Raw genomic sequence first — 26,141 nt, forward strand, 5'->3', positions numbered from 1 at the left:
AGTTCTCTGTTTTTGCCAGTTGTCATGTAATATATTCAGAAAAACTTTTTCATAGAGATACAATGCTATTGTGCTAATTACAGTTGCAGTTTCTCTTTCAGATATGTAGAGGTGTGTAGAGCTAATTCATATAAATGATTTTTAGTTAAACTTTATTAAATTTCTCAAAGAATGAAATTAAGAAAAAATGGGAATGAAAAATAAGGAGAGGCAGAGTGCAAGGGATAAATGGAAAAGAGAGAAAGAAAATAAAAAGAGTAATTTCTCATTTTCTTTGATACAGTTACAAATATTTTTAATATTTTATTTTTTGTAGAAGTTTAATAAAATATAATTTTAAAAAGCAACAAACTATGAAGGATGTTGCAGGAGAAAATTAGTCAAAATTACTTGATTGTTCCTCATAGTATATAGATATTATCTATATATTTTTCTAAGATTAGGTGGGATAATATCTACATGCAATGAGGAACAATCACTTGCACACACAACAATCCCAGGATATGCCCCAACAAACAAACTGACATGTAGGAAATATATGGACACCTCAGTGAAAAACAGCAGCTTGGGAATGTAGTTATTATGGGAAAGTTGAATTCTATGTAAAGAGATCATTGAAGGAAGAACTGTAAATTGCCTACAATAAAATTTTCATTTAACAAACTTAGAGGAAAGGGATGCCCATTAGACCTGAATATCCATTAAATTGGTGATTAGGATGCTATATATAATAAAAGGATCCTAATGGTGCATCAGTGGAATTTTATACATATCTAAAATGGCAACCAGATGTCTGTTGCATCCAAAATTTAGTAAACAGAAGCCAGGAAATTGTGAGCTTACTCTATTGCTTTTAAATGCCTTTATAAATCCATATGATGAAATTAGAGTACTATGTATCATTTCGGTTGGTATAATGTTATCAGAGGCAATATGCTTCTAAATACCAACCATTGAATATCAGTTGCTATGGAATACAGAAGGGAAAAGTTAGTCATGTCCAGTTTGTGGAATAGAAACTTAGACCTGATCCAGTACAGATTTTCTCAGATTCCTAAGTAAACCAAACTGAATACTTATCTGTAGGTAATTCTACTTATAGTTAACCTATCTTGATTTTTTCATGTTTAAAACTGAACTTACCTGTTGCACAAACGCCTCTGGAGTTCTTGATGCTCTTTGAACTTGGTTTAGAGATCACCAAGAAGTCTAAGATACTCTCTGAAAAAAGTCTTGGATATGCTTGTTTAACATTAGAATTCGATTAGAATTCATTCTGTTGAATAAATAAAAATGTCTCATTTCAAATTGTGTTCTAGGTTTTTTTTTCTGCAAATGCCAAATTGTGTTCCTTTTCCTTAGAAACTTGTGCAGTAAATAATGGTGGCTGTGATCGGACTTGTAAGGATACTTCAACAGGCGTCCACTGCAGTTGTCCTATTGGCTTTACTCTTCAGCTTGATGGGAAGACATGCAAAGGTAAAGTTCAGTATTCCTGGCAATGTGCAAGCTAAATATCTACAGAGGATTGTTGCCTAAAATCCCAGAAAAGTGTACTTTTGCTAAGCCAGTAAAAAAAAGAAAATCTGAAATAGGAAAGCAGTATACAATGCGTTGCTTTGATTCTTCCTTTGCTGAAATATGTATGTGAAAAGTTCAATTTGTTTTTTGTATTCAGTTCAAGGTTATCACTTCTGTCCTGTACAATGTACAGTGCTAATACAACCCTAGAGCTTAGGGGCAGTAATTTCTGTATACATCAGACTAAATTAAATTATTCCTGCATGTATCATCCACTAACAAAACACCTATAGATAGCAACTACTTCTAATACTATGAAAAAAAACTAAGAGTCATTTGATTATGTAGGCACAGAACTCCTGTTTATGTTGCAATGTTTGCAAAAGACATGGTTAAACAGCAACATTATCTTCCCATAAGAAGCAAACTGCCTGTGAATCTGCAAAGGGTATATTTTGTCCTGAAACTACTCAGTATTCTTAGATTGGCGTGAGGCAAGACCAGGAGACAGCAGGCACGTTTCTCAGACGTTTATTTAGGGGAAGCACCAGCTTAAAAAACACTGCCGGGGCTCCCTGCTATTTATACACAACTTGGACAAGTATCAACCAATAACATTGCGGCGTTCTCCCGCTGTAAGGCTGCGGCCAATCAGGCGCAGCGAGCTTTGACAGCCGTGAGCTGTCAACATGCCGCGCCTACGTTCAGCTGGCAAGATTTGACAGCTAGGCGCTACTGCGCATGTGCAGCCTTCGGCAACCTGACAGCTGTCATTGAGCTGCGCCTGCGTGTCAGCCTTCGGCCGCTTTTGACAGCCTTCGGCCGCTTTTGGGCCGTGAGTTCCCCATGGAACTGCTTATAATCGACCCTGAGTTTTGTTTTTCCCTTCAGTTTGATGGGAGCTCTCTGGAAATCAGTGAGCAGAATTTGCGAAGGAAATAGGGGAAAGTGGCGCTTGCAGCGGCGTGCAATTCCCTGAAGGGTGTCCCATGATATGATGGAGACTGAGGACCCTGAGTCCACCTCCATCTCACATGGGATTCCTTGTAGGCATACCTGGATTTTTAACTTGGGCCTGAGGTGGTTAATGCCTAAGGGCCCCTGGTCCGAGAGGACGGTTAGGACTGATGCCCTGGGGTTTGCCCTGGCCCAGATTTGTGGGGACGTCCTACCTGGCGGGGCGACTTCCAGTTCGTTGAGGGTTTCTCTATTCATACTGCGGCAGGCGGCACAGATGTGTCCGGTCTTTCCACAGCCGTGACACTTAGCGTTCCGGAATCTCAGGCGGCTCTGGCGTGGTTTCCGCCGCAGCTGGCACACTTTGCCCGGTTCGTTGGAGAATTTTTGGTAGTAATACCCGGTCTGTTGGGTCTTCTGTCGGGTTCCCGGTGTGCCTGGGGGTTGCTGGGTCTCGGGCGGATGGCATCTACCCCTATTTCTTCCTCTGGCCTTTCGTTGTCGGGATTCCTCAGATAGTCCTGGTGGACGGATCCGCTGAGGGAATTGCCCGTCGGGGCCGCGTCTTCTCGATGGCTATCTTCGTAAGCCATTATTTCGAGCGTTACCTCAGCGAGGTCCATCGTTGGCTTAGCGACAATCTTCTTCTGCAGCCGTTCATTTCGCAGACCTACTATGACCTGGTCGCGAATGCGGTCCTCGAGGTCGGGGAAATGGCAACGGCGGGCTGCGTGGCATACCTCAGCAATGAAGGATGTGGCTGACTCGCCTGGTCGTTGGTAGCGGCGGGCGAAATTCAGCCACCAATATAGTTCTGACTGCCTTGGCATGAAGTGCCGGTTGAGGCGGTCCACCAACTCGGCATAAGGAACTGTGGCGACTGGGTCCGGGCTGCAAAGCCCGACAGTGACATCGTAGACCGCCGGCCCGCTGAGACACAGAAGCGCAGTGGTCTTGGGACGGTCTTCGAAAATTTTGTTGACTAGGAGGTAGCCTTCGACCTGCCCGAGGTGCGACTCCCAGCCTTCTGGTTGCGATATATCGAACTCCCTTATGTGTCCGAGAGTGGCCATGCTGTCCAGGTCCATGGGTCTGCTATGAGGCGGTTTGGTGGAGGGCTCTCCCTTTCCAGCTAGTGACTTCAGCCGTTGTCAGCTGGTGGAACGGCTTCCCTCCTTCAGCTCGTAACTTCAGCTCTGTGACTTCAGTTCAGCATAGCAGACTGCATCCCACCTTCGTCGCCAGGTAGATTAGTGTGAGGCAAGTCCAGGAGACAGCAGGCATGTTTCTCAGACATTTATTTAGGGGAAGCACTGGCTTAAAAAACACCGCCGGGGCTCCCTGTTATTTATACACAACTTGGACAAGTATCAACCAATAACATTGCGGCGTTCTCCCACTGCGAGGCTGAGGCCAATCAGGCGCGGCGAGCTTTGACAGCCGTGAGCTATCAACGTGCCACCTCCGTTCAGCTGGCAACATTTGACAGCTAGGCGCTACTGCGCATGCGCAGCCTTCGGCAACCTGACAGCTGTCATTGAGCTGCGCCTGCGCGGCCGCTTTTGACAGCTGTCATTGTCAGCCGGTCGCCGTGCCTGCGTGTTAGCGAGCGGCAGCCCGTTTGACAGCTGTCAGCGGGCTGCCGCGTTTTTTTCCTCGTGTGTGTGAGGATTAGTAACTGTTTAATACACAACAATTCTGATTGTCCATCCACCCATCCATCTACACACACACACACACACACACACACACACAGAGAGAGAGAGAGAGAGAGAGAGAGAGAGAGAGAGAGAGAGAGAGGGAGAGGGAGAGGGAGAGAGAAAATGTGAATTGTCTATCTCAGCTGAAGGGGAAGTTGATTCTGTTTCTCTAAGAGTGAATGCATGGTAGTATGACATAATACCTATTGCAATAGAGTTTCTCCAAAAGCTGTAATGTAAGTTAAATTTACAGAGCAAGTATACCAATTCAAATTTTGTTATAGTCAACAAAATTAATCTGTAATAAGCATTCCTAAACAAACAATAATAAAATAGTAATATACAAAGGGAAGAAGAATTTAAAAGCATGATTGATTCAATTGTTTATGATGAAAGTTTAAAAGAATACAGATAATCCTCACTGAACAACCATTCAAAGTTACAATGGCACTGAGAGGGACTTCCTCATATTTGCTGCTGAGGCAGTGTCCCTATGGTTACATGATTGTGATACAGGTGTTCGGCAACTGTCTTGCACTTAACAGCAACCTGCATTTATGTGATCACCATTTGCAACCTTCACTGCACGCTTCTGACAAGCAAAAGGTCACAGATGGCAATCACGTGATCACAGAATGCTAGACCACACAAAATCTGCCTAATGACAACCTCTGGGACTGCTGGAACTATCATAAGTCAGCATAATTATGTGATGTCACACTTTATGATCACATTGCTTGGTGACAGAGTTGCCAGTTTCAACTACCATTATTAAGTAAGAACTACTGTACCTGTAAATGAAGAATGTAAAAGTGATGTGAAGTTTTGGAAATGGGACAGGAAATTTTTGATACTGTCAAGAATGGATCTTAAGAAAAATAGAAATAGGCATGGAAGAAAAGGAAAAAGATGAAAGAAACTAGAGTAAAAGAAGAACAACCGTGAAGAGAAATAGAAGTCCTCTATGAAAAAGTACTAACAAATAAAAATAATCTCATAAAAGAATGAGTAGAAATTGGTATGGAAAAAGCACAATGACAGAAAATTGACAAGCTGTGCTTTACAACAACGTACATCAAAAATACAAAACATGTGAAGTTTATTTCATCACATGTTCCCTTCTTGTAGATGATAATTCCTAACAGTTTTAGAAGCAACTCAGATTATTTTATAACAGGCTTGCTTCATGTTCCCTTCTGTATGTCCGAAGCTCTCTTATGTTTGAAAGTTGTTATTGTTGTTATTGCTTAGAGGTGTATTTAAGAATGTATTGGTTAAAAATGAAGTGAAGCACACACCTGCGCGGACATACACACAGACACCCCAATTGACAAATTTATTTCTTTTGAGAAACAAAATATGGGTATAGACTTAAGCAATGGTGGGTTTCAAATATATGAACAACCGGTTCTCACTATGGATGCCGCTTCCGGAAGTCCGTTCTGGGCCTGGGAAACAAAAAATTAGCTACCGTTTCTGCCGAAGTGGTGCGAACTGGCTGAATCTCACCACTGGACTTAAGTTATTGTGGCCTATCCATTTAATTCTCATTCCAGCAAGGGAGAAAATATCGTAAGAAATACGTAGAGTATGGGGGATCTAATTTTCAGAAAGAATGAAGTCTTAACTGTCCATTATTGCAAGTAGGGTATATGCAGTAGACTGCTTGTTCTGGCCAACTATATATTTAATATCCTTTCTGTTTCATACAGAGACGTGTTTTCCTTGGCTTCAGGTAATACTATACCATCTATGAATCTGGAAGCCTTTTCTCTACAAGACCACTTCCCATCCTGTTCAAAGATATCAACTGACTCAGTTGTTAATGCTACATTATCCCATGTACCAATCTTAGCTTTCTTTTCTAATAATGCCTGCTTTCTGCCAGGAGATTCATTTTTGTAAAATAGGAAGGTTGCTAAATTCTGCTCAGTAGCAGTTCCTTTAAGGAAGAATTGCGTCTAATGCTGGAATGGTTAACGTGGAATTTGCATTGCTATTTGATTAGATATTGTTATATATTCCATTAGTTATTCTACATTTTAATTGTTCATATTCAAATTTCCATCAATTTTTATCTTATAAAGGTTTTGCTCTTCACCCATAAATAAATATATAACTTTGATCTAAGTTACTATGATGAATTATTGTGTACAAAAAAAAGTGCAGGTATAATAGCAATTGGAATCAGGGCTGCCACTGCTAAGCCATGTGGTTGTAACCGTGTGGTTCCATTGCTTAGCAACGGAAATTGTAATCCCAAAATGCATGGGTTGTTAAACAGGAAGCAGTGAGTGTCCCAGATAAGGAGTATGGGGGTGCCACGGGGTTGGAGAAGGCCCTGGGAGGGCCGGTGCAGGCTGCATTTGAGTTGGGAGAGGCCTAGGACAGGCCATGTGCAAGTACAGGAAGGCCAGTGGGTAGATGGTTTGACATGGTGTAAGTGCAGAGAGACTGGAGGGGCTGAGTGCAATGAGGCCACCGGGTGGATGGCACAGTGCAAGCACAGGGAGGCCAGGCAGGCTTATCAGAGCAACTTGCAACCTATGCTGCAGGTTTCCCCATTGATTTTGCTTGTGAGAATTCAGCAGGGATAGTCACAAATGACTATTGTGTAACCGTGGAATTAAGGTTGCCATACATGCAACCCACTCGACAAGCTCTTGAATTGTAATCACATGATCATGGAAGCACTGCAACAGCCAGAGATTTGAAGACCAATTGTAAATACTGCTCATTCAGTACCATTGCAACTTCAAACAATCACTGAACCAAGTACTCAGTAAGCAAGGACTTACTGTAATCACATTTTAAACCTTGTGGTGATACAATACAGTTGTTCCAAAGAAGATACTTTTTTTAAAAAAATTGTGCAAAACTGGAAGGAAAAGATCACTTAAGTCCTGTATGTTTCTTAAAAGACTTTTGACTGATTTGCTTTCAAGGTTGTGACACAGGTTTAAATCTTTCAGGAAAAAGAAATGAAGCTTATTATATCACTTATCGTCCCTTCTCTTTCTCACAGACATTGATGAATGCCAGAGCAGTAATGGTGGATGCGATCATTTTTGTAAAAACACAATTGGTAGTTTTGATTGCAGCTGCAAAAAAGGTTTTAAATTATTAACTGATGAAAAATTGTGTCAAGGTATGTGTGGGGGAAGCAATAATATATGTATATGCATGCTGGATGGGGAATTCTGGGAGCTGAACTCTGCATATCTTAAAGAGACCAAGGTGGAGAAACATTGACATAGGCATAGGGTATACTTAGAAATGAATTTCAGATCTTCTTGTCAAGTGTTCTAAATTTCCATTAATTTCAGGGAGAGAAATTTAAACTATTTATGGATTATGTTTACATTAACAGAATGATTAATTAGCACGAAGTACTTTAGTAAAATGATAATAAGCAGAGTTTAATCTGTTTGGCAAGTATGATTCACTTTCAGAATAACCATCTGGAACCATAATTAACTGACTTTCCAAAAGTAGAATTGATTGCTATCAGTAGAATTCTTGGTTTGATTCTTCTAAGGACAAATATTTCCTTTCTGGCTGAGAATGTGCTGAATATAGGCAATTTTAGGTGAAAATAGCCTATTGATAATAATAGATTGAATATTGATAGTATTAATATCAATGTTCCATTGATAGCAACAGATTAAATATATTCTCAGCAGATGTATTGATAGTTTATCTTGAAAATTATTATTGCCTTTCTGTACAATTTTTCTGAAGTCATTAAGACAAATGTGACAATTAAGACAAATATAAAATATAAATCCAAGCCTAAATATTATAATTTAAAACATTGCACGTGCAAGCTCACAATAGTCCTTGTGCGTATTTCCCCAACAATTCACATTTCAGCCTTTGATATCATTATTCAGCTGCAAGTTCTCTATAATCCAAAACTCTTTTGACTGCAGGTAGATCTGGGGCTTGGATCCTGAATAATGCTTTATAGCAGTGTCCCTTTAGCAGAGTGTCCCACATGGGTACTGTCATTGATGGAAAAGGAGGAAAATCATTTTCACGGTTTGCTCCTCCCATTGCCTTTTCATCAAACCTGGTTTTATTCTTTCGAAACGTATTTGGGACAACAGGAGTTGCAAAGAGGAAGGGAAACAGGAAAATTAGTCTTTCTTCTGCCAGTGGGAATATCCTATGACCAAGTCCTCCTTTGGCAATCGGCTTAGATCTTAAATGCCGAAGAGGAATTGTAGCAGGTATTAATGAGGCAGAAGAAGCTTAAGGGGGAGAAAATAGGAAGTGTTCAAATCTGCCTGTTCTAATTGCCCTGCTTACCCTGGAAAAGCTACTTCCAAATTGTGGTTGGAAACAGGCTGTGTATAGAAAGTTGTCATACCACTATTTTCCTACTATTTACATTCCTTCAAGGTAGCTTTGTTTGTAGTTTATATGATTACCCATCTTACAAAACGTGACTCTGCAGCATGCAATAAAATGACAATATTTTTTGTAAAAATCAACAATTACAAAAATAAAATAGTATTATTAAAAAGCTAGGAGAGAGCATAATTTCTTACGAGCAATGGAACCACCTCATCAGATTACTGTTCCCTTGAGAGCCTCAGGGCAGTAAACACTAGCAGGTTTTAAGGGGTTCCAGAAGATGGACAGAGATGGAACCAACCTTACCATTTAGGTTTTTGTCCTTATATGCAATGAGATACACATTCAGGACCTCAAAACTGCTGGCAGAAATTCATATTTGGAAGATAGGCAGATTTGGAGGATGAGATAAATCAGGGGTAGGCAACCTTGGCTCTTTTATGACTCGTGGACTTCAACTCCCATGCTGGCTCAGGAATTCTGGGAGTTGAAGTCCACGAGTCATAAAAGAGCCAAGGTTGCCTACTCCTGAGATAAACCATTCTCCTTGCTGCTTTTTTCAACCTCACCTATGGTAAGATTTTTTTTCTAGATAATACAGGAAAATCAGAATGATGTTAATTCTACATCTATATGTAATTACAATTGGATGTATGTTCTATGACAAGTAGTTCAATGTTTTCATGAAATACAAGAAATTAAATAATACCCTATTTTAGCAAAAAAAAAAAAAGTTTAAGAAAGAGGAAGAATTCACATTGAGAGCAATACTTCAATACTTTGACGTGCATGATATATGACCTGCATTGTGATCTTAACATTGTGAGCTTATTGGAGTTGGTTGGATTATTCATTCAAATAAATAAATGTTTCCAGTGAGTTGTTATGAGACTAGCCTATCCTCCACTTTTAAATCAACTTTCCTAGTTCATTAATGTCTCCTCAATAAAAAGTGAAGTAATAAAGCATCCCTTTTAAATTGCAGACATTGATGAATGTTCTTTTGAAAGGACATGTGACCATTTCTGCATCAATCATCCAGGCACTTTTGAATGTATTTGCAATGAAGGATACATTCTTTTTGGCTTCACACATTGTGGCGGTGAGTGCATATAAACGTATTGCTGGCATTTTCTATGGAATTCTATTTCTGTGTTCTCAACATGGAAATGTGCATTTCAAACTCCGTGCTGCAGATTTTTCAGATTATTTGCCTTTCTGTTTTTCGAGTGGTTTGAAATAGGACCCTGACTCTGTACACATTAGACTATTCCTTAAAACAAATTTTCTTTCGTACTTTTACTGGAAAGCAGCTGTGTGTTTTGGAACAAATAGTTGCATTCCACACTTGGGTACTAAGAGCTGAATTTTGCAGATCATGCTTGCAAAGTACTGTTGGTAATACTAATTATGGCATGTAGTAATTATCTGCAAGGTTAAATGCTAAGCCAGAATGGTTTTAAGAAATGGATAATGTTTGTTATATGTAAAGGTCACATAAATAAAATAGCTGTAAAAGAAAAGATAAAATAAATTGTGGAGAAATTAAATGAAACAGGCATCTAGGAAGAGTATGAACCAACAAGGAAAATGGCATCATATATACATTTGCCGTGGTCTATACCAGCTTTTAATTATTGTACAATCAGTTAAAGGAACAAGACAAAAAAATCTCCTAACAAGAACTATTAGCAACCATGTACTTATGAGTGAAGCTTACACACATAATGTAGCAAACTTTTGCTACTCTTAAATTTATCTTGATTGTTTAACAGGTAGTGCAAATATAAGCAATCAGAGTACCCCAGAAATTTAAATGAAAGAGGGATAATCAACTGGTCAATGTCAATGTCCCTATAGAACTGGCAATCAGAAAAACACAAGCCCCCAAAATGGTTGATAGTAGTTCTTGTGGTTAGGGATAGTTTTGTATTGTTACTTTTATTGATTGCATTTTCATATATCAATAGCCAAATACAGTTTCTGTCTGTCTTTTAATTATTGTTGACCCTATTTATCTATAAGCAACCTTAATAGGAAGCAACTCAAAGTGACATCTTTACCAAGAGAAGGATGCAGTTCCTACATTTTATTTTGGGGCAAGTGTGGTTCTTCATTGTGACTCATTGTCTTCATTGAAATATGCTATCTTACCTTCCGTTTTTAATGAAAATTGCTTAAAATCAGTAAGGTGTCCTTTGTGCAGATTTGTTACATTTTGACTGTACAGATGTATATGCTTGCTAATAATTAACACCAACTTGATGGCACATCAGACAATCATCAACTGGGCACCAATGATTTGTCCTGAACTTTTTGTGAGAGGTTTCCAGAAAAAGCTGGTCTGTGCGTGCAAATGCATATTTTAAGCTTTTGCCAACGGTATTAAAATATCCGTGCTGCAGAAAAACATATTTAGCTCTTTATGTATTGTGTGCCTGGCAGTAGTTATCCACATGCAGTTCTTTGCTGACTAAATTCAGAACAGCATCAATTACTCCCCCCTCATTCTTCTTCTGTAGATATCAATGAATGTAGCATGAACAATGGAGGCTGCCAGCATATCTGCATAAATACACTGGGTAGTTATCAGTGCCACTGTAATGCCGGGTATAAATTACACTGGAACAGAAAGGACTGTGTGGGTAAGATTCAGAGTCTCAAACCTTTTTGCAGCTTTGGACCACTTGAAGTTCTGTGCGCTTCACATAATATATGGGAATGTGTCTGTACATGTTCCTTTTATTACCCTATTACTTGTGGCCAACCAGATTCTTGGAACAACGCAGACTGAAACAATGAATGGTCTTCCAAATTGCATTCGGGTCTCTTAAAAGTTACTGTAGATCTGTAGCGCTACATTGCTTCTAATTAGCTGATAAAACAAAAACAGGAGATACTTTCGGGTCTTTGATGCTTTCTTTCCTGTGCTTTTAATCTAAGCTGTTTTTCCTTTTGCAGTTGTCTGCATGACCCCTTCCTCCTGCCTCAGCTTTTTATAATATACTGTGTGTATTTCTTCATTCCCAGTATTATGAATAGCATATGCACAAATTGATAGTGATTATGTAACATGTAACTTCGTATTTGCATTTTAGAACCGTGCCTGCCATTAGCTTTCTTGTCCTGTGAGTGTTTGTGTTTTGCTCTGTAGAAAGGTCCTTGTCTGATGTCCTTTCCCCCAAAGTATCTCTGCGCTGCATTAAGACTGGTGGAAATGATAGATGCTTTTTAATCTGCCCCTCAGATGTCCATTTTACTTCTGGTAAGTCATGCAGAACATGGGAGATATTATTATTATTGTTGCTATTGCAGTTATTATTATCCCTAAATTAGAGAAACAAGAATAACTTAGATAACTTTGATGTATTTGCATACATTATAGGAGAATTCATTTTGAACAGATTGTCCTTAACTTGTAACTGTTCATGTAATGATGATTTCAAATTATGACAGTGTTTGAAAAAATTACATGACTTACATTATGATCATTGGAAACCATCATTCCTCCCACAATGACAAATTATGATAGCCTATGAAAATGTTACTTAAGATCTCAATTTGCACCATTACAAACCGTCGCACTAACCCCCCGCCCACAGTCACGTGATCACTATTTGGAATGTTTTTTATAGGTTTCTGGAAAAAAATGCCATGGGGAAGCTGGATTTGCTTAACCACCACGTTATTTGCTTAACAATGGTGACTTGACTTAACAACCATCATAGAAATGGTTTTAAAATGGGGTCCAGTCACATGGTGATTAAATGACTTCCAACAAAAAATTCAGTCTGAATTGTGGTCGTAAGTTGAGGACTATGTGTAATAAGTATATTTTAATTGTATTCATTTTCTATTCTACAAATGTACGTTGAAGCTTTTTCTTCCAATAATTCTTTGGTAGTTGCTCCTGAAATGAAGCATAATATTTATATAACCTGGTAGTTTTTGAAAGAAATGGCAGCAAATTGTTCACCATTGACATAGAAATCAGTTGATGGCAACACAGAACGTTTTTAAAAACATTGTCTATAAATGTGCTGTAAGAAAAATATATTTCATTACTGTGTCCACAAGTTACTTAGCAGCAGAAGTGCTATGGATTAAAATTGATCTGAACTGCCTTCCTTGAAAACTGTCCTCTGCTAACTAGTCAACTAATAGATATTGGGGAGTTGTAGACTTCTTATGAAACAATTTTAAAATTTGCCGAAGGATAGAAAAGATATGTGGAGCTTTAAAGCTCTGTGATTTCTCTTGTGCCTACTGAAATGAACATTTTGAAAAATATAAGTCAGTCAAGTGTGGTTCACAAGGCCCTTTCCTATGAATCCTGGTAATCTAGCTAGGACAATGGAAAAAACAGATGGAAGCAAAAATCTTCCTCTTGTTTCTATCAATTAAAGCTAAGAAAATAGCAACTGGAACTTGCTTTTATGGTGAGAGAGTAGTAGAAAACATGATGGAAATAAAGGTGGTGGACTGACTGATCCTAGCTGTCTAATGTTTTAATTTGATTTAATTTAATTTCATTATTTAAAAGCTTGTTTGATAACCTGGATCTTTTAGAAGACCTCTATCCTCTGAGCTTTCAACCCTTCTTTCAGGTTGAAAGAATGTGCATGGCATTTTTGTGTCAGTTTTGAATTGACTACAGCAAACTTCCTTAAACTGCTGTGTTTCATTATATGCTTGGTTATAGATTCAATAGTTGTGCAGTTTTTTTGCTCTATGACTTGGTTATTTGTCTATATGTTTTGTTATTTAAGTAACATCATCACTGGTACTACATGTGGGGATTGCTCCCTGTTTATATACAGTAGCTTCCCTTCCAGTATAGGGAGTGGTTTTCTCCTTGGTAGTTTCTTGATTGGTTATTGTTTTTTGCTTGATTGTTTGTCTGGTGGTAACCCTGCTTATCCGGGTGTTGGCTAATGGCGAGGATGTCTTTTCTGGTCTGTTTCTTTTCTTCCTAGCTTTTTTTTATTGTCTCTTCTGAATAGTGTGTAAATGTGATTTATGTGTTTGTATCTATTGATAACTGATTTGTCTGAATACTCTTTCATCTAGCAGCATGACTTTCCATTGAAGATAATTCTATAGCTCTTTGGGCATGAAATTCTGAAATATTATCTAATAGTGTCCTCTCTGACTAGTGTAGGGGAAAAGTAAGATTACATTGCTTTAAAAATTTCTACTCACTATTCTAATAATTTCACTGGGGTTTGTGCTAGAGAATATGCCAACAAGTGGAGTCTCTGGTTCCTGAACCTCAAATTCTTGCTGTATAGGAGATAATAAAGCATTTAAGTCCATTTTTATATCACATTACCTCAAATCAAGATATAAAATTCATCACTTGCCCCTTTACTCTCACTTTTGAAATCTAGCTTTTCTGGAAACACTGTGGTAGGGAGTTCTGTGAGTTTTCCAAGCTTTTTTTGTAAGTTCTTTGCTAGGTTGGGGTCTCTGGTAATGATACAATTTGATGAAGAGGTATTTGGGTGTCCATAGAAGCATAGGATTTTGGTGCACTGCTTTTCATCCACCACTATGATTCTTTTGTGATTTGACTTTTCTTGGTTAAATCATTGAGAATTTTCTTGATCTAATTGTCTAGTTTCTGTATTGGGTTGGTGATTACTGTGATGTAAATTAGGTTCTTTGTCCTTCTGTCCATGATAACCATGGTTCAGTCTTTGTCAGCTAGTAGTATAGTCTTTTTGGTCCTTTAGGTGTTTTAGGGCAGTTCTCTGCTTTGAGCTGGTTCTGCTTCTATGTTCTTCTGATCTGTGATATGATTGTCTGCCTTATGTTTTCCTTGAGAGCACCAAGGGCTCCAGAGTTCTACCCTGATTGCAATTCTATAATTTCAGAACTGTAGTCTATTTTGATGGGAATAAGTAAGGCCATGTATCAAAAGGGTGCCATGACTAGTAATGCATATGATAAATGTCAGATCTGTGTTTTCTAAGAAAAAAGCACCATGGATAAAGAACATTGCTTGTTATTATGCTTGCCAGGCAATTCCAAGCTATAGATTTGTATAACATACAAATTTACACAAACAAACAGATTTTATCTAACACAAACTGTGTCTCAGAAATTAGGGGATAGGGACTATTAAACAGATAAAAATGCAAAACTTGTAACTGCACGTTACAAACTGTATTAAAGAGTTTAAGACCTTGAAACAGGACAGTTTGCCTGACATAAGTCAGACTAAATAAAACTCAGATAAGGTACTCAGAAGACAATTTCTTTTTTAAACTCTCTCTCTCTCTCTCTCTCTCTCTCTCTTTCTCTCTCTCTCTCTCTCTGTGTGTGTGTGTGTGTGTGTCTGTCTGTCTGTCTGTCTGTCGTCTGTTGAGACTGCTTCTGTAATTTGATAATCTGATCTGACAAACAGTATTTTTGATTCACTGTATTGAATGTTAGAGTGATTTTGAATAACTTGCAACAGTACAGAACTTTCAACCTCTCCTTTACTAAATGGAGTCTACATCTTTGTGTAAATAATTACAGGTTTTATGTATTTATTTATTTATAAAATTTGCTGCCCATCTCGTACCCAATGACTAAAGATAATCATATTTTTGTAATCTTGAAGCATTGTTTATATATTAGTGTAAGGATAAAGTGGTTGTGGTCCTTTATATGTTGCTGAACTGTAATTCTCAATAGTGCCAGTTAATTTAGACCAGGGGTAGGCAACCTTGGCTCTTCTATGACTTGTGGACTTCAACTCCCATGCTGGCTCAGGAATTCTGGAAGTTGAAGTCCACGAGTCATAAAAGAGCCAAGGTTGCCTACCTCTGATATAGACCATGCTGGGAAATGTAGTTCAGCAATAGCTGAAGAGTCAAAATTTTCCTGTTGCTATATTAGAGTGAGCTTTCAGGGGTATATTTCAGCCATATCTCTAGCATGTGTTTCTGTTTTATTGTATAGCCTTATGATCTGTCTCTTAGGCCTTGAAGATTCCTATACTATAAAATGTGGCAACCCTTTATCACCTAAGAAAAAAATACAAAATCCAAATGAATCAACTACTTTAGGTAATTATTTTATATGTATGTTTTCAAAATATATTTAAACATTTATGGCTGATTTGTTTCTGTTTCATTTTGGTTTATTTGTAGGGCTGCTTACCAATAAAGGAAATATTGATCAATTAGTTAAATAACCTGCCTAATTTTTCTTGTGTTTGAACAGATTTTACTTTTCTTTAAAATAACTTTTGTCTGTTTTAATGTATTCTTTTTGCATCTTGCAGCAACCAGAAAAATAGAAAAGGCATTGCTGCCTTTTTGGAGGGAAATAGGATAAATATTTTAAGGTACCGCTTTCATGTGTGCCTTTTGTAAGCAATTTAAAAAACAAATATATTTTAAAATATAACTTTTAAATTGATGGTTTTTAGTCAGTTACTTGACTGATGCTGCAGCTGTACTGTTGTTTTAATTTTATTTTAAACATTCATCATGTCTTAATGATTTCACATCAAAAGTTTTGAATATCAGAGCAAGCAGCTGATTTCAGGGTGCAACATGCTTATCTAAACTTAGCACGATACATTTGCTAAGGGCTACCATGACACATTGCTTAGACTCATCATCTGCCATTAAAGTGGACGAAAGTTGCTGCTGTATGTTTTATTATTAAATTGACTAAACCTAGCCATAATCTATCATCAACTGTAAACTAACCACAGTGTCTGCGTTCAGACATGGTTAGCCAAAATAAACCATAATGTGGGTTATTATGACAATCTGGTTATACTAATAATAATAATTTTGTTTGGCTTTGGGTTAACCGTTAGACAGTGTGGTTTGATGCAAGTTCTTTAGTTACTTCAAATATTCTTATAACTTCAGTGTACTATATATTTTGGCTTGGCTTGTTTGCTTTCATTTTTTGACACTCTCTTGCATAATTTGTTTGTTTATTCCATTTATATGGCTGCCTACTTGCCTTGCAATTCTGAGTGGCTATTTTTTTTAAAATATCAAATGCAAAGGAAAATATTAAGATAATGAAAGAAAGAAAACATTATGCTCTGGGGACTAGACCCATAACCCATATACGTAGAGAATTAAATGAGGCATGTGGAATCCATCTATATTACCTGCTTGGTTTTGGTAATGAATTCAGTTAATTTGAAAATAATTATTTTACTGTTTCTTTCTGAAGATCTCTCTATCATCAGGACAACTGTAACTTTTAAGTTTAATCAAGGAAAATGTAATTTGAAAAAGAGTAAGATGTTTCAGGATGCTCTTCACCATGTAATACCAGGTATGAATGACAGTGCATAGTTTAAAATGGTTGTTTTTGTAGATCATTTATGACTTGATAGGATTTGTGGGTTTCTGTTGTTGTAATGATTCACAATTCTTCTCAGATTTGAGATATAACTATAAATGTTTCTAAAACAATTTGCTGGTATGTGACATGCTAAATATCTAAACTAGTAGCTGCAGTTGTTTGTCATTTGTAAGCATCTGGAATTAATCATATAACCCTGCATACTCAGCAACATTTATCAAGCTTTAGCAAATGCTCAGTAACAAATTTGGCCAAGTTGCTGCTTCCTTTAATTTTGTCCACACAGAGAAACATAATTCAATAATGGAGAACTTCTACTATGTAAACCTAACATGCAATTCTGGCAAGAAAAGTGTTGGAGACCTCGGCAGAATGAAGGCAGCTAGAGAAATGTTTATATCTGCAGACTTTGAGCTTGAAACAGACCAAAAGGAGGTGGCAGGTTGGTTGGAAAAGAACTCACAGTACAACTGAAATGCTTCATTTCTGACAGAGCTTTGTTGCAGTTTGATCTTTGAGTTCTCTCTTTCATTTCCATTTCTATGCAAAAAAGAAAAAAGTATCTCCTGTTTTGAAGCTTAAGAGCTCTTTTCCATATGATCAGGAAGCTACTGTGGCTAAAGATGTCATTGTTCTACATTAGCGTCTGTTTTGTGTGCCTTGAAAATTTCATCTCAGGACAACATTTGTTGCCATTATTTAGGCAGGCTGCCTTCTCAGTTGCTGTACCAGCTACCTCTTTTAAGTAATGGTTCTATACATCCAAGCTTTTTGCTCCTAATCACTACTACCTGCTCCTTTCTAGATATGTGTAATTTGAACTGTGCACGTAAAAGGACTGAGAAAAGGCTTCGTAAAGCTATTAGAACTTTGCGGAAAGTCATCAACAAAGAGCAGTTCCATATTCGCGTCTCTGGTGTAGATCATGGCGTGGCTCGAAAGCCTCCCAGAGCAGTAGATACCCAGGATCCCTGCAGCCTAGGTCAAAAGCACCTGGATAACAAATGTGGTAAGTAGAATGAACAGAAATTAATATTGATGAAATCTCTCAGATGTGCATCTCATTCTCTTTGTGTTGTTTGATCTGTCTGACACAATATCAGAAAATCATGCAGCTACTGAAGGAATGACTAGATCAGGGGTAGGCAACCTTGGCTCTTTTATGACTTGTGGACCAACTCCAGCTGGCTCAGGAATTCTGGGAGTTGAAGTCCACGAGTCATAAAAGAGCCAAGGTTGCCTACCCCTGGACTAAATCAATAAATGCTAGAATTCTACATTTTACAGCACCAGAAAAATTATTTTTTTAAAAAAATTATTTATTTAGTCTCCCTAGAGACTAAAATGGACAATGTGAAATTTGAGCAGGGCCCGAACAAGGAGTATATATCGGAGGTGGTGACCCTTTGAGAGCTGTATGCAACGAAATTTCATTTTGATGTATGCCGATTGGTGTACATTCAAAGTGACAATAAAGTTATCATCATTTCTAAGCTTTGTAATTTATTTTCCTATTCATTTTTCAATTTTCCCCCCCAATTATCTGAAATCATCTGTCAGTTTCATAATACCTAGTCCTGTATTCACTGTGAACTTTATTGTTTATCCCACTTATCACAAAAACATGGTACAAATGATGTTTATTTAGAAACATGTGTTTTAACTCCATGAGTTCATTGAACTGAAAGCAGTGAAATCCTTGATACATATTTTAAAACAAAAACTCTAAAAAAGAACTATGACTACAAAAACACAATGGAAATATGAGATTCCAAAACAAATGTTTCAATAGCAAATTGACAGGATTAGTACCTATATTTCTGATTATATGGAAAACTAGCTGATATAATAAGAATGAATTCTATGGAAGCTCAAGCTTTTGTGCTTTCCTCTCTTCTGTTTGGAAATATTCCCATACTATGCCATGCGATTCAGGCCAACAATATGTGCTTAATGTTAACTTTTGCTTCTTTGAAATGAATCTATATGTCTCTTGAGAAACCCCAGAAAATGAGGAGGGGAAAACACTCATATTCACTTCCAGATTTATGTGAAATTATGTCCCATTCCATAGCGGGAATGGTGTTTTGAAGTAGGCCAAGATATAATGTCTTCAGACCACTTGAACTAGAGTAAGAAAGAAAGAATCCAGCCTTTGATTTGCATCCCTCAATCTCTAAGAAATTGCAAGGGCTGCCACAAAGAAGAGGGGGTCAAACTATTCTCCAAAGCACCAGAGGACAAGACAAGAAATAATGGTTGGAAATTGATCAAAGAGAGAAGCAACCTGTTAGGAGAAAGTTCCCAACAGTGAGGACAATTAACCAGTGGAACAGCTTGCCTCCAGAAATCGTGGGCACTCCTTCACTGGAGGTTTTTAAGAAGAGACTGGACAGTCACTTGTCTGAGATGGTATAGGTTCTCCTGCTTGAGTTGGGGGGGGAAGGCTGAACTAGAAGACCTCCAAGGTCCTATTCTATTCTGTTCTGTTCTGTTCTATTATTTTAATTTTTAATCTATGAGATACCTTTATGATAGCAAGTCACTTAAAGAAGCAGCAAATAAATAATAGTAATATTGAAAGCAATATGAAGTCATTCTTCATCAAAGACAGATTAACTTGCACTAGAATTTCAATCTTTTTCTTTTTGGATTTTGTTTATCTTGCCTTTATTTTTTAACTAAAGATGATGAACATACCTAATACTCCTTCCTCCTATTTTCTTAATTGTAAATCTTATCCTATTATCTTAATTGTTAAAAATTGTTAAAAAAGACAAAACTACACAAACAAGTACACTTGGTGTGTAGTTTTGTATGTCTGATGTTCAGTGTATTGCTACTTTTTCCCTTTTAAATAACAGGGTCTTGAGCAGAATACAAGAAGCTAATGTATTTCCTAAATCAGAGATAATAACTAACTGTCCTTACTGTTTCAGGAATAATAGATTTCAGAGCCCAGTTCTTACGCACAAAATTTCTCCATATGTTCACAGTTTATGAACCAGTAAGAAACCAAAACAACAACAACAAAGATTCCGAAACAATATAGGAGGTAGTTTAGAGATATAATCCATTAGTTTTTGTCTTTTTTCTTATGAAATCAGGGCAAGGGTCTTCAAGGGTTGGTTAGTTGTGGATCATAACCTCTTTTATAAGGTTCACCATCTTAGTCAATGAGACACTATAGTGTTTGTCCATGGCTTCAAAATCTCAAAGCTAAAACTGGCTGAATAGGAAGAAAGAACCTTCAAATGTCTTTGTAACTTATAATCCAGGCGTCCTCAGGGTGCTTCTCTCCACATCTATCTTTTGCATCAGAATAGCTTTCATTTCACCCCTGAAACTCTTGCATAAGTTAAGAATAGGGTTTTTAATGGTCAATGAACACAACAGAAAAGGGTGGTTACAGGAACAGAATCTGTTAATGGTGAATGGTTCTTAACTTCATTTGAAGAAAAGAAAAGAAAAGCAAGCAGAAAGTTTGCTGAATCCTTAATGGAGTTTCATTATTTCTAAACTCTTGGTCTTTGTTTTCAAAGAAGCCGGGTTTTGTATTCTGTGAAACACCTTATGTTTTTTTTTGCTGTGATGTTGTTATTTTGTTCATACTGAAAGATCAGTGATGTCTTTAAAAGTTAGTATACAGCTGTTGATTACTTCACAGAGAGAAATTTTATACAGGCAAGCAACAATCTAACTGTTGGTCCTCCAGATCCTGTCCCTGATGGCTGAGGCTGTTAGAAGTTGTCATTCAGTATATTATTTATATCAGCATATTTCTGCTTTATTACCCTGGAGAAAAGTATCAGGAGTATCTCAGTAGAATGCTTAAAGCAACTATTTGATATCTAGCTTTCATTTTGAGCAGTGGAAGAGATTGCTATTTTAAGTAGGATTCACAATTTTAAAGGGTCTATCTGTTCCTGGTTATTTAATTAAAATTCTCTCCAGTTTAGTCACACGTATGAAGATGATATTTTAAATTACTGTTCTTTTTTTCTTGCCTCTGTTGAAACTGTTAAGTAGCTATAAGCCCAGACAGTAGCTATGGATTCACTAGTTTTAAAAAACCTGGTCCAATAACATATAAGCCCCATTGATATTAGGAGGAGAATTGCAGCCAGTTTTATGCATTGTATGTACACGTAGAGCTAGAAAAAAATCCAGTAATGGATCCTATTTTCAGTTTTATAGGATTGTAGACATCCTATAAATTTTTTTATTTTTTTTTATTTTAATTCCATGTATATCCCGCCCTTCTCCGAAGACTCAGGGCGGCTTACAAGCTTAGCAGTAGCCTGTTTTCATATACACGTACATAATTATTTAATTGAAATCCATACATCACTGGGAAGAATATTGCTCAGCTGACGTGGCTACTTTCTTTTTTAGAATGCTTAATCTTGTAGTTCAGTGATGCCATTAGTTTAGAATCCTCTTGCCTTCAAGGGCCACGTTCTCTCAGAAGTGATCTATAAGGGATAGCTCAAAGAATATGGCTAAAGCAAACAGATGTTTTCACTCAAACATCCCCTTTTTCTTTGTCTGGCACCATTTTCAACATTGGTGTCAGAAAGAAAATGGATTGGTCTTATTAGAAGTCTGACCCAATTTCTTTAGTAGGGAATTTAATCAAAATATTTCCCTGAAGGAACGGGGAAATAAAAGGAAATTGCTGACTCCTACGGTATGTTAGAGATCCTGTTCAGTTGGCTTCCAGGGATCTTTAAGTTGAGATGTTGCTGATCAAATAAGGTACATTTCAGCTGGAAAGCAGGTGTCTTGAAAATGTGTTACAGATTTTCTAGTACAGTTCATGTCTCAGTTTTTATAGATCATTTTTTTAAAAAAATGTGGACCTAGAACAAAAGAAAGCAGGTGGAAAAGTCCATCTGCCATGGCTTGAACATTTTTTCTTTTTTAGAAAGGAAAAGTAGAAGGTTCATCTTCAGGAACTCAAAAGAAAACCATAATGGGACAAGAGCCAATTTTCTTGTTCCAAAATATCCCTTACAGTTGTGAACATTCAGAACATTGTGTTGCTCTAAGTCAGACATGTCAAACTCATGACGTCGTGCGACGTATCGGAGCTTTTTCACCATTGCTGGCAATGGGGTGGACGCGGTTTCTTCATGACATGTCCAACCTGCGGGCTGGCAGTTTGACACCCCTGTTCTAAGTGAAGAAAGATTAATTTGCTATTTACACATTATGAGCGAAATTCTGAAAATATATGAGTTATGAGATTTACATTATAGAGTAGCTCTTCAGGAATAATAAAGATGGTTAGCAATACAGTGAAATAACATACCTTTAATTGTAAATAGTACATTCAAACATAGGTTAAAGCTTCACCCTGTTTAATATTCATTCTTCTCACTGAAGAGAAAATACTTTCTGTGACTGACTGTTTTGCCTTTTATTGTTAGCTAGCTGCAGTGTTGGAACATATTTTGATGGGGAACAAGAAAGTTGTATTTTATGTCCTAATGGAACTTATCAAGACAATGAAGGTCAAATTGTCTGTGAACCTTGTCCAAATCTTCAACGTTCTGGGGACTCAAAAGCAGTTGGTGCTCGCAGTATATCTGAATGTGGAGGTAAGGATGTTATGCAACACATTGTCTTTGGAGAGAAAGTCTTGCTGTTGCTTCTCCCTCTTTACATATACTGAAAAATGTTCATTAACATTAGGCTTTGGAGAAATATTATAGTGCTAGAGTTTAGCTAAACAATTTACGGAAAAAGTAGGTTTGCTCTTCATTGCAGGTGAATGTACAGTTAGAGATCTGTGAAAGGTGTAATCTAACATTTCCCTTCCTATAATTAACTGCTCTGAAATGGGCAGAAAAAAGATAGAGGTATCTCTGTAGAATCTTGCTGGGGAATATTTGCCTGAATAAAAGCAAAGTCTCAGCTTCCAGCACGATCCTAGCTATGAAATACTTCTTGATCTTTGATCAGTGCATTCTTCTATAGCCTGTAGCCCAGAGAATAGTGGGATTAAAGAGAAACTAATAGATTATACTAGAGACTAAGGAGGATAACCTATATTACCTACTGAACATCCAGTTTCGGATCATCTGGAGCAGCAAAGATTGCCTATGTCTAAAACTGCCCAGACATGTTCCTAGTATTCATTCAAGAGAGGATTTTATAGTACATCAGTAAAAGCTAAATTCTAAACTCAGCCCTGCTGACTGAAGTATCCAGGGCCTCTTGGTAGTATTTCAGGGCTGTGGTAAACAAGAGTGATTTAAGCTATGTATTAGAGGCTACAGACAATTGCTTGCAACAGGGCAACAATAAAGTAAATCTTGTAGTTTAGATATTTTTTTCCTGGATGGTTAAGAATATACCAATTAAAATGTTGAAAAACTGTGGTTGATATTATCCAGCAATCAGACTATGTTTTGCCTTTTAAATGTATTCAATTTTTCCAAGAAGGAAAGAGCTAAATTTATTATATTTTAAAGCCATTTCTGTGAATATAATTTAATGCCATGTAAGATGGGAAAAAGTATTGGAACTACTGGAATGAATATTCTGGGGGAAAATATTTTTTTAAAAAATACAGTTTTACTTCTAGAAAATGCTCTAGATATGGGAAATGTAGATACATTATGAAGGTATCATTTAATCTAATTTTCATTAGTTTTTATTTAGCCTAATATTCCTTCAATGACAGGCAGCGCTATCCAGATTTTCATACAGGATCTGTTCTTGACATAGGTGGGAATGAATCTGTGTATTTTCCTTTCCTACCCTTTCTAGGGCTATGAACCTTTCCCAAGGCTTTTATTTGATGGGTTATTTTCCTGAATCAGCAAATGCTTCTCTGATGGCTACGTAGAGAAAAAAAAATGCTAGCTGACAGTCCTTAACTACTGAAAAAGGGATGCAGCATATTTGCAACCAGCTCTTTCTTCACAGCCATTATATAATGAAAATATTTAATACTAATGGATATAAGTAGCACAGGTTCTGGATAAGTCTTGATGGAAAAAATAGAATTGCAAAGATCTAATATACCTTCCTTCAATCTTTGTTCTCAATGTATTGTGATGTATCTCCATTGCAGTAATGTATTATATTTTAATACAATATTCCTTTTTCCTGGCATACTAAATTTCTTTGATAAAAGAGACCTTAATGTGGAATAGAACTGCAATTCTCTATCTGCATTCTTAATACGTGACCCTAAAATGTTCTATCCCTTAATATTTTTGATTAAATAGTTTGGCTTAATATTTTGATCCACAATACAACTGATTCTCTATTTTTTTTCTAGTACAGAAAAAAATGGGCTTTTTGTTTGATTTTATTGTGAATTTTATACTTTCCATTTACAAATCCCTGCATAGTGCGCAATAAAATATCAACACTTGACATTTTGTAAAATACCCATATTCTACATTTAAACTATCAGTTTTCAATCAAGAAGTGTGGGTGATGTGTTGTTTGATACCATAAACATAGTTTGGTAACTGGTGTGGCTAATCTGCAATTATGTTGGCCTATTGATAATGGAAAGTGGCATATCCTATGATTCAAATTAAATATAACTATTTGGGGAAAATAACTTAAATTTGCATATAATGTGATATCTTAGTTACTTCCAAGCCCAAAAGAGAAAGTGTTGGGAAAGAAATGCTTTCTCCATGCCTCTCTTGTCTTGACTAATGGCTTAGTGTCTATCATGTCACTTTCTTCCTTCATTGCTGCAAAGAGTGCATATGGTTCCTTCTGCTGCTTTATTCATAAGCCAAGGCCGTTTTCCCTATTAAACACAGTTCATTAGCTGTAAACAAAATCCTCATCCCTGATCAAGAACAGTTAGTGCCTTTTTTTCCTGTGAACTTAAATAACCTGAAACGAAGCCAAGGCCAATTTAGCCCCTCTTAACAAAAACAGCCATTTGGTGAAGTGATTTATTGAAGCTGTAAACCACAAGCTAACAGATTTAACCTCTCTTTAAAAGTTAAGAACTCCACAGTATAGCCAAACAATTGCAGCACTAATCCATTGTCTTACAAAGCAGTTTAATCACTTGTTTTGTCTTTGCAATCTGCTTACTGCAAATTTGGGAGATACATCACTCAGATTTACATGGAGAATCTATAGGCAACGTGAATATAATCAGTTCTAGTAGATTATCTCTGTTTTTATAATATCTGAGCATCAAAACAGTTCAGAAGCAGAGATATTAAAGACCAGGAATAGGAATTGGATGTAATTACTTCTACATCATCTATTTACAATATGGCCTGCATTTGTATGTATTATTAAAACATTTTGAGTACAGTTTCACTGTCATTTCTGCCTTGCAAATGTCTTTCAACTGAACTGAAAGTGAATGGGTTTTCAAAACAAGGTCTGTGGAAGTAAAGCATAAGCAGAACCAGGCATTGTTAAAATATGTTCAAACAAAGGGTAACCCTCCCATTCTTTATTATCTGTTAATTCAGCATATAAACTAAAGGGGCTTATTACTTCAAAAAATAGAGATGGGTAGAATATTGGGAGGTACATGAAAATTTATAATCCCTTTTCTCTTTAAAAAAAGGCATAGTATTTTTACATAGATAACTGGTAGGGAGGAACATTGAAAATTAAGCTGTTATGCCTTTTGCAGCTTTTCCTGACCTTGCCTTCTCCAGATGTGTTGAGATTACAACTGCCACAATTTTTAATTTGTGTCAAAGTGTAGACCCAACATATATCTATATCAGATTGTGTTGGGGTCCTGTTTTGCAGCTTTGTTTGGTTTTTCTGAATTGTATACTTGAAGACAGATAAAGGAAGGCAACTCATAAAAGGTAGGAATGAATAATAGTTTGACCCAGGACAATTACTAAACTATGCTATTTGTTTGCAATTTAACTAAAATAAAATATTTTGTTTCTTAATCTTACTGATTAGATAACACATTATTGTACTATATTATCTATGTACAAGAATGCTTTCTCTCTTTCAAACGATTCATCTCGAATAATTTTACTAGAATTGCAAGATGGATATATACAAGTCTGTTAACTTGAATACAAGCTCTTTCTTTAGCAGACAGCTGGAGCAGGAGAGGAAGTAACTGAATCACAACTATGTTATGAAAGCAGGACACTTCTTGCTATAGCTCCAGTTTGGAAAAGTTAATCCATTGTATTTGTGCAAGGGTAATAAATCCCTTTTTGCTGCAGCATCACATATGAATTTTTAACAAACAGAATGATTCTTCAGCACTTAGCAAACTTCAGAACCAATTCTCAATTAGTA

At 36.9% G+C, this 26,141-nt stretch overlaps 1 protein-coding gene across 1 annotated transcript in view; it reads left to right on the top strand.

The window, feature by feature from the left end:
• SCUBE2 (signal peptide, CUB domain and EGF like domain containing 2) overlaps positions 1–26,141 on the top strand; it is a gene marked incomplete at its 5' end in the record, with an annotated part of 60,559 nt that overhangs the window by 24,423 nt on the left and 9,995 nt on the right. The window contains 10 exons of the mRNA XM_081313418.1: positions 1,363–1,479; positions 7,204–7,326; positions 9,523–9,639; positions 11,060–11,182; positions 11,692–11,802; positions 15,509–15,595; positions 16,731–16,835; positions 17,152–17,307; positions 17,671–17,874; positions 22,298–22,468. Coding sequence (XP_081169544.1) covers positions 1,363–1,479; positions 7,204–7,326; positions 9,523–9,639; positions 11,060–11,182; positions 11,692–11,802; positions 15,509–15,595; positions 16,731–16,835; positions 17,152–17,307; positions 17,671–17,874; positions 22,298–22,468 — 1,314 coding nt within the window. The remainder of the gene's footprint in view (positions 1–1,362; positions 1,480–7,203; positions 7,327–9,522; positions 9,640–11,059; positions 11,183–11,691; positions 11,803–15,508; positions 15,596–16,730; positions 16,836–17,151; positions 17,308–17,670; positions 17,875–22,297; positions 22,469–26,141) is intronic.

This window comes from Vipera berus (genome assembly GCF_964194415.1).
Source record: "Vipera berus genome assembly, chromosome: 1".
NCBI classification, from domain to species: domain Eukaryota; kingdom Metazoa; phylum Chordata; class Lepidosauria; order Squamata; family Viperidae; genus Vipera; species Vipera berus.